Raw genomic sequence first — 14,833 nt, 5'->3', positions numbered from 1 at the left:
AACTTTCTACAAATTATAAAAGGGGACTTGAAGCAGAAATTAAAGCTATTTTATGCTAGAAGCATCTTCAGTAATTCTTGACCATCTAGCTAAAAGGGCTTACTTTCACTTTAAAGTATCTAGTTTATTTTCCTGAACCCTGCTAGGATCCTTTGCAAAGATACCTACCTTTTAAACTTTTTTTTTAATCAAATAGTTAATATGCAGCTGTATGTAGTGCCTGATATCAGATCCCACTGGCCTTTTTTTAAAAAGGAACAGAAAGGTTATTTAATATGTTAGGGAATGAAAAGAGAAGGAGATAGATGCTCTAGTGTTGAACTTCTACGGGCTTCTGAGAAAATGACAAGACTCAGTGACACAGAGATACCCTCATTCTCTGCTCAGGTTCAATTAGCTGAAACTAATTACATTCTCTTCCCTAGAGTAATTTTGGAAGCAAATGGAAGAAAGGTAACTCTTCTTCAAAAGAGGAAACATTTAAAGTCCTGATGATATAAATGCCATTGAAAAGTTTTCTACCATTTTCCCGATCTTCACAAAGCAAAAAATTTTCAAGTTGAAAATGCACGAATGTCAGCATAGGTTACTTAATTTGCAGGTCACCCACATCATCTGTGACACACACCCTAAGCTGAACTCTACACCCAATTCACAATATGTGCAACCTGGGCTTTTGGGAAGCATAGTAATATTTGTTTTAATTACAACTTATTCACATTCCCATCTTAATTCATTGTCCTCTATTAATAAACGTGTGGCACATAAGCTCCTAAATGGAGTAACATTAAAAAGAAAACACACAAGAAAGAAAAAAAAAATGAAAACCAAGGAAAAAAACCAAACAAACAAAAAAAAAAACAAAACAAAAAAAAAAAACCAAAGAAAAACAAACCCCACAACCACACATACTTTACCACAAATACATTGCACATAAGGCAAATTCAGTTTCTGGATCTGTTATCAAGTAATATCTCACAAAGCAAAGAGATAAAATGTTTGTCCCAAAAAGAAAAAAGAGAAGGAACAGATGCAGCTTGCCTTGGCACAACTTATAGCACTTGACAAAGTTTGGAAAGAAAAGCCTGTAGCTCCCTTTTTACCTCACCAAGACAAAATGTGCAAATAGCTATAATCCCCTCCTCATTTGGAGGCCAATAAAACAACTGCTAATGCATACGGTATTATAATAGGTTTAACAGTAAAATGCATCCATTTGGCTTTCCCTAGGAATTTGATTTTTTGGACTTGGTGCCCAGTGATCTATGCAATTTCTCAGTTCAGTAATATTAAGAGAAGCTTCATACCTTCTGAAATACCACTCTACTGCTCTGATTGAATAAATTTAATTCTCTCCCTCTCCACCCCCAACTAACATGAAACAGATGGAAAATACATTTTAGTAGAAGCTCTCATAAAATTATTTTCACCTTCAAATATCAATCACTGATCACAGTGTATTCCTTTACATGCATAACATATCAAATGAATTCCACTGTGAGAAAAGTCCAAGCTAGACCTATTGGGAATCCACCACAGTTACCGAGAAGTCCATTGGCTTTTTGTGGTTGGGGTTTTTATGGTTTCTTGGATGATGGTTTTTTGGTTGATTGGATGGGATTTTTTCCACAATAGATGCAATACATAGTGTTAGAAGATGTAAATACATGTAAGTACCTTTCTGGTACTGCTGCTAGGTACTCTTTAAGATTATCATTTAAAATGTACAATTTCCACACCTAAGTCTAGTGCTACACACCATCAGACCTAAGATCAACACCCAGGAAAGAGTCTCCTTGTACATAAGCAAAACAATCTGCAGCTGAAAGTTCAGAGGCTCACCCGGTTTCCTCATGTTTGTTTCACACAGCTTTAAGATTTTGCTATAAATTGCATTTGAGAGCTCTCTGAAATTTGGCTCTCTTATGTATGTTTTAGACCACTGGGGTCACAAGGATTCTTTGGCACTTGTACAGTGAGAAGTAATCGGTGTACATCCAAAAAGAAAAAGAAAAAAACAAAAATTCAGTTTGAAAGATCAAGCAATGAAGAGGGAACACAGAGGACCTTATTTGCCAGGTAACGTGTTTCACCACTCACTATTGTTTTCTTCCTTATCCTTCCAAGCACTACAAGTTACTTACATTCATTAAAAAAAATAAAAATAAATGCATCCAGTGCAGAGTTGTGTATAAATCAAAATTCAATTGTTTTAGTATCTGAACTCAATAAATTTCACAAACAGGAGAGGACCTGTATGCAAAAGGAACACATTATTCAATCACAGACAGCCAATCAAGCTAGCATAACACAAATGAAAATCCCTGCTGAGTTACAGGCTGAAGAGATATTTGGAACTACAATGTGGTCATCTACTTCTGCCTTTGCTACAACAGATAAGGTATTATTCTGTATCTTTAAAAGACAATCCTACTGTGCTAATTCAGCAGAGCTTTAGCAAGTGTGAGAGAAGAATCACAGACGTCTGCCCATCCTGACAGAGCACAATACTTTCTGCCCTGAGTAGTCCCAAAGAAGTCACACAGCATGCCAGGTACAAAGTATTTGCAGAAGTGAGCCCTCAGACAGGGCTACAAAAGCTCTGGGTTAAGGAAGCACACACCAACTTGCTTCCTCTTGATCTGTTACACAGCTCGACAGTAACAGATAGCCAGTTGCATTAGTGTCAATGTACAGATAAGTTTCTCTCAATATCTGTCACAAAAAACAGACGCCATATCAGTGTGCCAGCTGCATTATCGGTCACTACATAGCTGATCATACTTAATAACATCCTCGAGCCCCGACAGGACACGCAGACACAATTACAAGCGTGTGCCACCGTCACCCAGATCGGTCTGACTCGGAGCTGCCGCCTCACGCGCACTCCACGAGCGCCTGCCCACCACCTTTTCCCTCTCCAGCACATTAGCCTGCCTCAATATGGGGCCAGAGTTTGTTTTGAAACTCTTAACAGGATCACTGAAAGAAAAGAGGAAAAATACCATAAATGATCCTCTGGACTGCTTCCAGAGTAGTGTGTTCTCCTAGCGATTGCTTTGGAAGCAAGCCAAAAATAGGAAATGTTCTTGCAAATGAGCACGCCACCAGGCTCAAGTACAAGTTATCATTTAATTCTTTTGTCAACATCAGCGCAGTTAGAAATTAAGAAGCCTGTTCAAAAAACAGGTTACTTGAATTCCAGTCACCAAACACCAATTTCTTCTCTATCCATCCCTGTCATGCTCACTCAGCTCATGTCCCCCACCCCCTTATATACACTGGAGGTTTTTGGGGATATTTTCTCTCCCTTATTGAAAGTCAAATAAAATTAGTATATTAATTACATCAAAGATAACTAGGTCTGTAATCAAGAGCAAATTAACTAAAAAAAGGAAAAAAATCAGTCACTCAGAAAAAAAATCTAAAACCTCAACACAGACTTCCACGGAACACAGCACTTAATATTTTTAACAGACCTCTAATAAAGTCTACTGAACAGTTTTGCCGGGGCAGTTTTTCACATTACAATTACTCCTAATGAGATCACCCTCTGCAGTGTTTAAGACTTCATCCTTTCCCAACAGAACAATGAAAGATTTGTGTGGAGCTACAAAGACCTCAGATCAACTCCACTCACTTCACCTTCTCCTGAATTTCCTCATAGGAACTCGTCAAAAGCAGAACTGTGTTTTTTCATGTGGACAAACTATTAATAAAGAGACTCATTTACTTTTTTTTAGGATGTCCCAAATCCTCAACAGTTTTTGAAGCCCTCATCAGACTGAGGCACCTCAGACTCAGTGAGCACTGCCAGCTTTGTTTTTGAGATGATGTAAATTTCTCCTCTTCACAGATCTGTGGGGGCTCTTCCACTTGTTCACTTACAGTATTTCTCATCAACAAACACCTGCCTATCTTGCAATAAACATATGGCGATAGAACTCCTTATATTATCTTGTGATAAAAATGATAGATCTTGTACCAAACAAACTGCAGATTCTCTTGTTCTCACTGGAAGTAAAGACAATAAAATACTTTTTCTCATGCTAAGCAGAAATGTCTTATGCCTACAGCCCCAGTAACAGCAAGGCTAGGGGTAAGTATAATTCTAGAAACATGGTTAACTGAATTAGTCTTGAATCAGGAAGTACAACTCTGTACTGCAAGTCTCTGATCTGCTAGTATTTTAAAATGATCACAATGATTCAACTGAAAGCCAAAAATTTAGAGTGAGTTTTGTGCAAAAAAAAAATAATAGAAAGGATAACATACTTTATTCTGAAAATTTTATATTCTATTTGAAATATCTGTCTTGCATTTAGTTTTACACACTTGACACAAACCTCTAGCTCGGTTTTGATTTTGGGTATATTCTTCCCCTTACTAACCACACCCATTCTGTCTACTACATCCATTTTAGCTTCCTTATAATTATGTGAAAGAACAAACTGTTTACCTACTCATACCTGACGTGATTGCTACAGTGTTCTGCCATAGGTATGATTTACTCAGCCTTACCAAAAGGTACAAGAAACACATTAATCAGTTAATAATTTTAGTCCCGAACCTATCTTTATACTTACGACTTCAACCTTTTTCTTTAAATTTAAAACTGCATTGCGCAACCAGTGATTTTCATAATCAGACAGACTGACCGATTTAGATTAACCAGCGTGAACTTCACAGACTGAGGATCTGAAGACTTTAAAAGCAGACTGATGATGCATTTCTCTTTAAAAAAAGCAAAAATAAAAAAAAAAAACACAACAGAAAAATCTGGTAGATTGTGACCTACAATTTACAGCAAGTTGTGGTTTACTTACGTTCACACGTGTCTCCTTTCTGCTGGTATCCTGCTTTGCAGATACACTTTCCAATAGGCACTAACCACTCTCCCTCCGCGCTACAGTGCATCTTCGGCGAGTTCTCCGCCTCCTCCTCCGCGCTGCTGACACAAGTTCCTCGCACTTCAACTAAAGAGGAAAACTCTGAGCCAGTCACTGTGTCAGGAAAAATAGCTAAGTTCTCAATGATGGACCAGCACTTCTTGTAGTAGACTTTGACAGAGACCAAAGCAATGCAGGCCCCTACGTCCTGAAACGCAAGATAGAATCCTTTTTTGGACAAAGGTCCAATTTCTCTCACCTCTGTGTTAAGTTTCATTTTTCTCTCCCCAAGATCACCCTGGGTAAAACTTTCATCTGCTGCAATAGTGTCTATTTTTACATATTGGTTTTCTCGGATACTCCTGCCAGTGTCGTAGTCTGTTTCATAATAATACAAGTTAAAAGTTTCTTTACAAGTCCCCAGAACTCCAGGAAGACTGTTACAATCCCTCAGAGTGAATTTCAGTTCTACAAAAATCCTTTGTGCATTGCTTTTTGCAATCCAGTTAGTCCGAAGCCAGTTGTTTTGGTTTGATTCCATCACCTGGCATACCTGGTATGTTCGTATAGGAGTGTAGTTTTCATCCAGTCCACTAATTTCTTCCCACTAAAATGATAACAAACAGTTAGTAGTAAACAAGAAGTATGTCATCAGTTGTAACTACTGAGTATTTAAAAAAGTTTCGCACAACTCACATTTCCCTTCTTTTTAACAGTAAGTTGTTAAGAATACTGTTAAGCACCTAAATGAAGAAAATATATATTAATGCAGGAGTAGGCTCTCTCTCCCTTCATGTCTTTCCCACATACAACTTCTAAAAATCATTGTCATATCATGGGCACAGTTGAAAAGGGGCAGATTCAGGAAACGCTGTTTAGCATACCAGGTTCTGATTTCACCCTGCGCTCACACACATTTCTTTAATGTCCCAATGGTTTTTTAATGTCACAATGGAGTGAGCAAAGACCAAAAGGAGGGAGGCAACTTCTTTTTCAAAGAAACCTAATGTCAGTGAAGTCTTAGAAACTGAAATTGCTTAGCATTAGAGTACATAAAACTCATGCATATAAAGCTTCCAGTGAAACTTGCAGTTGTACAGAAAGCATGGGATCAGGTCCTGAAACACGAGTCAGATGATTCCCACCCCTATGTGATCGAAATGGCATAGAAAGAGGGCAAGAGAAAACTGACAGAATTAAAAATCTGAAAGAAAACAGTTTAGTTGTCTCCCTTTCTTTCAGTGTACCTTCTGCTTTATTTACAAACTGAAAATGTAAGTAAGCCACTGTTTGTCCAGGGGCTGCAAGCTTATTAGAAGGGGCAAACTTCATTTAGCTGGTAGTTCCAATGAACCATGAGACTACATACAGAATTAGAAACAACCTGTATGACTGAAAGCTCTCTGGTTCAAAGCCTGAGTTTTGTTGATTCTCTCTCTTTAGGTTACCAACTGTGTAACGAGCTGGTAAGCCTTTAACAATCCCAGAGTCTTTAACAGCCTTTGGTAGCGTGGGAATTTGCACCTCCAGCAATGGCAAACCTTCCACTGAAATCAACCAGGCAGATCTGCCCAGGTGTAACCAAAACAATCCTCCTCTCTCACCTTTTTTCACATTTCTTGTAACATTTCAGTGCCTGCAGAAACTGCAGCTGTAGTAAATTAGAGGAGGGGGGTGAGCTATCGTCACCCCAGGATACAGGCAGCCATGACTTCTCCGGATGGCACTCAGCCCTCTGGCCCTGTGTCAATAATGCACTTAAGCTCACGCTTAAGATCAGTGACTGTACTTATGAGCTTAATGGTAAGCACATGCTTAAGTGCTTTGTGGGACTCGTATAGTCGGCACCTCTGCAGGAGAGAGCATCCACTGACATTCCTCATGCCGGCAACCAAGCACGGAAGGCATTGGCTTCCCGGATCAGGAGCCACACAGTGCACATTACTCTGCAAGCCTATTTGACAGCAAATGAGACCATTTTCACGTTGTTGTCTGTTTCAGGAAAAAACAGATGTGGCTGAATTGATGCTGGAAGTTATCACCACAAAATATATCACAGCTGCAGATGCTGAAATGCACAGAAGTTGTAAATATCAAAGCGCATTTCAAGGACCTACAGTTAATAAAGATGAGATATATACAGTATTATATATTATATGCATATGGAATTAAATGATTGAAATAGATTATTAAATGCTCATGGAGTTAACTGAAGTGATTGCATATGGAACAGTATTAACCTCTGAACAAAAGAATGTCTATCTTCATAACAGATTTATTAGAGCTGAATGAGTAATTTCTTTCACCTCTATAAGAGCTAGAAAAAACAGGACCCTGGACTGAGAGGGTTTTGGCTATATTACAATAATAAAAAACATCTCCCCATTAAAAAAAAATCCCATCAAGATGACAAAAAAGGCATAAAGCCTAAAATTTTGCCAAGTAGTGCTATGTCCTTTGAGGTTTCTTTGAGATGGTTTGGGTTTTTTTTTTTTGTTTTATATTTTATCTTGTGCAAGCATTCTTCCCTTAAAACACAAAGCCAGATTCTGCAAGGAGGTATTCAGTAAGACAATGCATTCCATCTTTGACATGAAAGTGACTCTCATGCACCACACAACAGAATCTGTCTCCTTGAGTTTTGATGTAGACTGCTCCACCAAAACAAATTCCCATTCCTCCTCAAAAAAACCAACAAACTGAAACAAACAAAAAAAGCAACAAATAAAATACACTTTACAAAATCAACCTAGTCTTTGTAATACAACACAAATGAGTTTTCTCAGAGTCGAAATCCTACTACGTGAGACTAGCTGGCATCAAATAGATTCTTATTTTACAATCAAGGGAAATAATACATTTCACACAAGAACCACTACTTTTTCTAATCCCTAGCACTAAGGACTGGAACTATTTTTCCATATTTTGCCAAAGCAAAAAAAAATTAGGGAAATGTGATTTTCATGCAATTAGGCAATCAGAGTGTCTGCAGCAAAAAAAAAAAAAAATCATTACTTCAAGATGTTTTCACCTATGGCAGGTGAGGTCACCATTCATTGAAGTTCTTATAGTGAACAATTTCACAGAAAGAAAACTCCACTTTTCTTCGTCTTACTGCAAAATATGGTGCTATACATGCAAATCTGTTTGAATATGCCCTGTTCTATTGGTTTCAATTTATGGTATTTTAACTTCTTCGTTATCCTAACAGCGTTAAATGTAGCATTTGCAGTTGAATGAGGCATTTAACGAGTGTCTGACTGATATATTCTCTACTGTGATTAAGCAGTAGTTTCTCTCAAAATTTTCTGTGCTCATTCCCATGAAGTCTTTATTGCATAGTAAATAATTCAGTAATTAAAATTATAAAAACATTTATTTTCAAAATTACATTATTAAAATGGTACTTTTATGTTAATTCACAGACAACTTTTTCTGAACACTTCCACACATGCAAATCTAGCCATTAGTTTTGATTCACTTTTAATTTGTGATTGAAATTCACTTCTACCTCTGAAACTCGCTTTTCACTATTTGTTGAATTGGACTCTCATCTTTCAGTATGATGATGTGCAACACGTGCTGACATGTCTTTCGTTATCTACAGGTTAGCTTAATATAAGTGTCACCAAGGTGATCTTCCAACCACCTCTGGCAAAGGTTTTAATCAGTGCAAAACACTAATGCTGAGGGTATTGGCCATCATACACACTGAGCCCGTGCTACATTCCCTCTGAAGTCCTTAGATTAGTTCCCAGTTTATGCTTGTATTGATACTACAGTCTTGCTTTTAACGAAAGACACGTCCACATTTTCATTCTCCTTATTTAAAGGATTTGTTACACTTTTATATCCCTACTCACACTTCACGCTCTTCTGGCTCCAGATTTCTTAATGAACTGAAGATTAAGGGACTGATCCCCCAAGTTCTTGTTCATGCAAGGCATCACAATAGATTCAGGAAGACTGTTTCCATGAGCAAGAACTGTCCATGTAATTTATGATTTGTCAGACTAAGTTCATGTAGGACTGAGTTAAGATAGGACAATATATCCATTATATCTTTCTGAAAATGTTCTTCCTCAAGGCTTGAGGAAGGTTTTATAACACTTTTAATTCAGACTGAAAGCAGGATTTTCCAACTTTACATATATAATAAATAAGACAATAAAACTGATGTCTCATTTTTATAATGGTGTAATTTACAATGGTACATTTAATAGAAGGCCAAAATATTAATTTGTACGCAAGCTGGAGGTGGCCTTAACCACATAATTCATGCCTACTTCCAGATATCAAGCTCCTCAAGGCTTGGGGATGTTTCAAGTTTGGAATGTCATTTCAAACACATCTGCAGTATAAATGTTTTTATTTTAGAGCACTTCAATCTGTGCTATTCAATTACAAAGAAAACATCGTAAACAAATTTATGATCACCCATTCTACAGAAAATGAAAAACATATTTTTAGAAAGTTTCCACACAGAAGCAGATCTGTTGTTAGTAAGGGAAGAAAAAAAAGTGATTTAAAATACTGTGTTACAAATATACAGTGTAATCCTTTGTACAGCACAAAGAAATACACTAAAAAACAAAAAAGTAACAAAAGTTTCCAAAGAGCCACTTGTTTTTAATTGGCTTGTACATTTGTACAGTGTAACCTGAAGTTTCATTCTAAAAATGAAGAAGCCATAAACACTTGGTAGGATTACTGAGAGAAATATGAGGGGGAACTAGTTTAAAACAGGTCTTTCAACTGCTTCGATAAACTGACTACTCATCTTTAGGAAATTAAGTTTTGCCTGCAGTACTTACCCCATTGGGAGGAGAGGAAATCCATTCCAACTCTGTCTGTTGTGCTTTAGAGTCCAGCAGTATTACTAAAAAAAGGAAAAAAAAAAAATTCCACAGCTTGTTAAACATAACACAGGGGGATTTAAAACTAAGGAACAAAAGACAAATTTTAAAAAGTGATAGAATTAACATAATTTTTGTATGGATTAATATTTCTTCTTCCTATTGTTAAAAAAATTAGCTGCAACACCAACTAGCTATTTATTTGTAAACAGACAAATGATTCTCTACCATTCACATATAAGCAGATACACATATCTGCTTTTACTCTATCTGCTTATACATAAGAGTAAATACATAAATCTTTACAATTTCATTGCTTAAAACAAAGTGAGGGATTTTTAGTGCTCTGAAGTGCTATTAATCAGTCATTAAGATGCATGCTCCCTCCTTCTCCTTTTTCATAAGGACATTTTCCATATGCTGGTCATTACAATCAGCTTAAAGCACACAGACATTTCAACACATTTCCAAATTGTTTTATACAGGACCGGTCTATACCTCGCTGAGAGTCACATTGAAAAAGCAATGATCTTTTTTGAGTGTCAAAATGAAAATACTTTCACAAGTATTTTTATTTCACAGGTAATAGCAATAATTCTGCAAATAAATGACGACCAGGAATACAGAAAATAAAAGACTCTGCAATTACCTCACACCTCGCATACACAAAATCAGACTAATTCACTTTATGGTAATAGCATCCTAAAATCTTCACATTATAGTGACATTTATATACAGAAAGACATCAGTTCCAGCAGCACCACAACTATTTTCAGCTAAATGTAACCCTACCTCCAAAAGTGGTTAATCACAGCCTAATAAACCAGCTCTTTAGTAGCATTGAAGCTAATTTGAAGCTACTCCATATACCTTTAGCTAGTAGGCTATTTATAACTTCATACACAGCATTTCTGCGCTAAGATATTTAGATGTGTGACTTAAGGCTGTAACTTGAAGCAACTTTTGCAGGTCTAACAAAACAGTTTTAATTCTAGCTTTGGCCCTTTCTCCAAGGAGAATTTAATACAAAATTACAGTGAATTACTAAAAAGATGCCTAAAAATTCATTCAGCAATACACAGAATGTTAGCTGAACACAAAAAGGTAGCTTCAAGGCCTGTATTTCAGTAATGAAGTGGAACTACTCATTAAGGAAGTTTGATAGTCTCCCTCTAGAAAGATTACCTGCTTATGTCATTAAAGTTGGATTCAAGGGGCTTTACTTTGTAACACTTTCTATAGAAAAGCAGGTGGTGTATGCGGCGGCTTGTTAAACAAGAACATTTATAATGGTACTGGAAAAAAAGGTACCACCAAAAATTTAACCGTTTCAGCACCAGCACGCTACGGCTGCAATTCATTATACTTTTTATTTGGCAGTAATTCTCCATCACGTAGCAACGGGTGAGCACATCAGAGAAAGAAAAGATAACAAGCAAACAAAACAAACAAAAAGAAAACTCACAAAGAAACAAACAAAAAGAAACCCCAACACAGAAACCCCTGCTCAGCAAACACCCCTTGTAAAGAAATCGTGGCGTTCCTTCTGGCATCCAGAGTTACCGGGGAAGAGCATCCCAAGCCAGCGGCTGCTCCCTGCGCGGGGCGACCCGCGGCTGTCACGGCTCGTTCAGCAGCGCGGGGAGCGATGCGGGGGACGGCGCCGCGCCCCGCGCCCCCCGCCGGCAGCCGCGGGGGCTCCGCAGCCTCCCGCGCAGGCAGCGCACGGGGAGCGCACCGGGGCTCTGCGCGCTCCCTCCGCGGGGAGCTGCGGAGCGCCAGAGGAGGCGGAGAGGCGGCGGGCGAAGCGCGGCTGCGGGCAGTGGGCTCAGCGGGGCTCCGGCAGGCGAGGAGCAGCGGCCTCTCGCCTCCGCGCGGAGCCGCACTGGGGCTCGGGCGCTGCGCGGAGCTGCGCGCAGGCGGCCGCGCCCCCGCGCCGAGGAGCGGAGCTTGGCAACCGAGCCGCAAGCCAGTCCCGCGGCCGCCCCCGCCACAGCCCCGACAGCCGCGGCTTTGGAGGAAGCGCCCGGGACAGCGGCCCCAGAAGGGAGCCCCGAGCTCCCGCAGGCACGGGGCGAAGGGACAGACAGCCCGCTCCCCGTGTCCGCGCCGGACCCGAGGGTGCTGGCCGCTGGCAGAGGGCTCCGCAGGTACCGCGGTCACTTTCTCGCTTAGAGAGACAGACAGACCCTGCCCCGTTCCTCTCTAGCATCTCACCGCGGCTTCTATTGAGCTACAGAAAGGAAACTCGGAAAACTTTTCAGCCCTTTACCCCTCCCATCCCTTTTCCGTACCCAGCGGGGAGGGGTAGGAAACCAGGCGGGGCTGCTGCCACCACCGGCGGGGCCGGCGGTGAAGCTGCAAAGTTACTTTTTTGTTGTTGTTATTTTGTTTTGGGTTTGTTTTGTTGTTTTTGTTTTTGTTTTTTTTTTTTTTTAACTCGCTCTTTTTTCCGCGAGAGTTTTCTGCGGTTGCAGCAGGTAGCCGCTATCAATCCCTGTCTGCCGCTCGCCCCCTCCTAACCCTCCTTTGGCTAGGTGATTTTCCCCGAATATACAGACATTATACACGCACGCTCATAGGTATAGATGCATATAAAATCACCCACCACGTATAACACAGGAAAAGCCGGGATAGGCTACCAGTGGGAAGCACCGGCGTAGCTCCAAGAACGGAGCAAGCCCGCCGAAGGGCAGAGCGGGGCAGGCAGCCCGCACCCTCCCCGTCCGACTGCCCGGCCCTTCTCCTCTCCCCACCCCACGGCCACTGCTTAGTGCTCCCCGCGGGAGGGTTTCTGTGCTTCACAGCCCCTCCGAAGAAACTTTCGAAATGCTGCTACGGAAAGGCTCCTTCTTCTTTCCCTCTCTAATCTCGCCATCGACTTCGTCTTTTAAGGGCAGAATACATTTTAATTGAGGGATTTTTTAAAGCGCCAAATGATATTTTATTGCATGCCAGAGGTTTAATGAAAAATACTGACGCATCCAGCTGAGGCGGGGGGGAGGGAACCCCAAACGCATACATATGCAGAGGCACCGAAAATGCCCTGCCTTCCCCTTCCCATGTCATGTCGCGCGTGTCTTCATCCCCCCCCGAAGATGGAGACGGACCTTCGCCTTCGGCTGTCAAGCGCGAGCAGGGCGCTCCTTTAAATCATTTCGGATTTTCTCAGCGTGAAAAAAGAGACTCCCAGATGGGCTTTGTGAATTGATTTTAAACACCTCCATCAGCCTCTGATACAAAACTGACTGATTTGTCTCCGTGCGCGGGGGAAACAAATGTGCGGGGTGCGCCTTGCACAGATACCAGTATAGGACTGACGAGAATGGGGAAGCTCCGTTGTGCTACGCAGATAGTGTAAGAACCCTAAACCTCTCTCCAGCGATGCCAGGGGAGAGCACATACACTGCAGGCACACTAAGCCGGGCCGTATGTATCCTCTACATACATATCTAGCCTGCACGGCTGGGACGTGCCAAAGTGCACCCCGATGCTCCTGTCCGCGGTCTGTGCCCGGCCCCGCCGAGCCGGAGCGCTGCAGGCCCCCGGCGGGGAGCGCCCCGCAGCCCCAGCCCCGCGCTCTGCCTTGCCTCCCAGCGAGCGTCCCGAGCCCTGGAACTCGGCCCTCAGCCCTGCCCAGCGACCGGCGAGGCAAGCCGCCCTCCCCGCACCTCCTCGGCAGGAGCAGGGCTGGCACGGGAGAGCGACGCTCCCCGGCACGGATACCCGGGATACCCGGGCCGGGGGCTCTCCCAGCACCGTTCCTCCCATCACGTGCGAATGCCTCGCAAACCCCATTCCTGGGAGCAAAGGCAGTTGTCCCGGTCCCTCACACATATACACGCACAGCCCCCAGCGAATGCCGTGCTTTTTCCTTCCTCCCATCTCACTAAAAAGTCTTTTTTATTTTTTTTTTTCCTGAGAGGGGGGCTGATAAGCAGCTGGCAGGGGCAGGAAAGTCCCCTACTGAGCCACCAAACAGACTTCGTGGGCAAAAGCAATAAATAAGCTCAAACTTTTTGTTTTCCGCATCACCTTACCTTCTTTTGCAGCCTGTGCCTCCCCCGTGTGTGCAAAGCGGAACAGCCAGACGGAGCACAAAATAATCCAAGAAGGGAGCCTACTTTGGAAAGCCATGGTGCAGGAGCGGGGTGATTTTATATTTCTAGCTCTCTATTCCTAGACACTGCCACTGCCGCCGCTTGGTGGGTGCTAGAGGACGGTGGAGAATTTGCTGTGCTAGTCTGTGGCTCGGCGCTCCCTCCCTCCAGGCTGCCTTTCTTTCGCCTCCTCCGCCTCCGCGCCGCTGCCCGGCTCCCGCACCGGGCCGGCCGCCCGCCAGCCCCGACTGCAGCCCGGCCGCCCGCGCCGCTCGCCGATAATATCAATGAGGGCGAGGGGGCGGGGCCTCAGCCGTGGAGCGGCCCGTCCCTCAACGTGACTGACGGCGCCATCTGACCAATCAGCAGCAGCTATCGGCGGTCGGCGGGCCGAACCGCCCCCTGAGTCGCCGCGGCCAGGGGGGCGTGGCCGGCGGCGCTGGCCAATGAGCGCGCGGCGGTGTCGGGTGTCTGCCGGTGCCGGGGAGCCGCGGGCTGCAGCGCTGGGACGGAGGGGCTGAGGTGCGAGCGGGGCGCCGAGCTCGGGCGGCTCCCGGCGCTGTCCCGCACGCCTGCGAGCGCCTGCCCGGAGCGTCCTGCGAGCGAGGGGACACCCGTGTATCCCTCTCCTAGGGTTCCTTGTGCTCTTCCCGTGTCGCAGCCGCCGAGGTAGCGAGGGAGAGGGGTCCCGGCCAGGTCCGGCCTCTGTCCGAAGCCGAGCAGCCACCGGCGGGTCCCCGCGCTGCTCCTGCGCGGTGCCCGCCCATGGCCGGGCTGAGCGCGCACCTGGGTCACTGCCACAGAAAGGGAAACTTGGGCAGAAGCTGCGGGATGGTTCCCCGATACAGCCCTGCCACGACAGCCAAGTTCCTCGGGGCTGACATCACTGGGGATCCCTTCCCTCTGCTGCGTTCGTGTTTTCCGCCCCGTGTCTCCGGTTTGCCCCAAATATGAAGAACAGGTTAATGGCATTATAGATATTGTGTGG

General features: G+C 43.2%; 1 protein-coding gene across 5 annotated transcripts in view; it reads right to left on the bottom strand.

Annotated features, from left to right (window-relative positions):
• EPHA7 (EPH receptor A7) overlaps nucleotides 1-14,088 on the bottom strand; it is a 165,728-nt gene extending 151,640 nt beyond the window's left edge. For all 5 annotated transcript variants that reach the window (XM_064707273.1, XM_064707277.1, XM_064707274.1 and 2 more), the window contains exons 1-3: nucleotides 13,786-14,088; nucleotides 9,704-9,768; nucleotides 4,827-5,496 (exon numbers count right to left, since the gene is read on the bottom strand). In XM_064707273.1, the coding sequence (XP_064563343.1) occupies nucleotides 4,827-5,496; nucleotides 9,704-9,768; nucleotides 13,786-13,882 (832 nt within the window). In that variant the 5' untranslated portion in view covers nucleotides 13,883-14,088. The remainder of the gene's footprint in view (nucleotides 1-4,826; nucleotides 5,497-9,703; nucleotides 9,769-13,785) is intronic.
• Between the last annotated feature and the right edge of the window lie 745 nt (nucleotides 14,089-14,833).

This window comes from Zonotrichia leucophrys, chromosome 3 (genome assembly GCF_028769735.1).
Source record: "Zonotrichia leucophrys gambelii isolate GWCS_2022_RI chromosome 3, RI_Zleu_2.0, whole genome shotgun sequence".
Lineage (NCBI taxonomy): Eukaryota > Metazoa > Chordata > Aves > Passeriformes > Passerellidae > Zonotrichia > Zonotrichia leucophrys.
The sequence above is the reverse complement of the archived record's forward strand: the minus strand, read 5'-3'. Positions and strand labels throughout refer to the sequence as shown.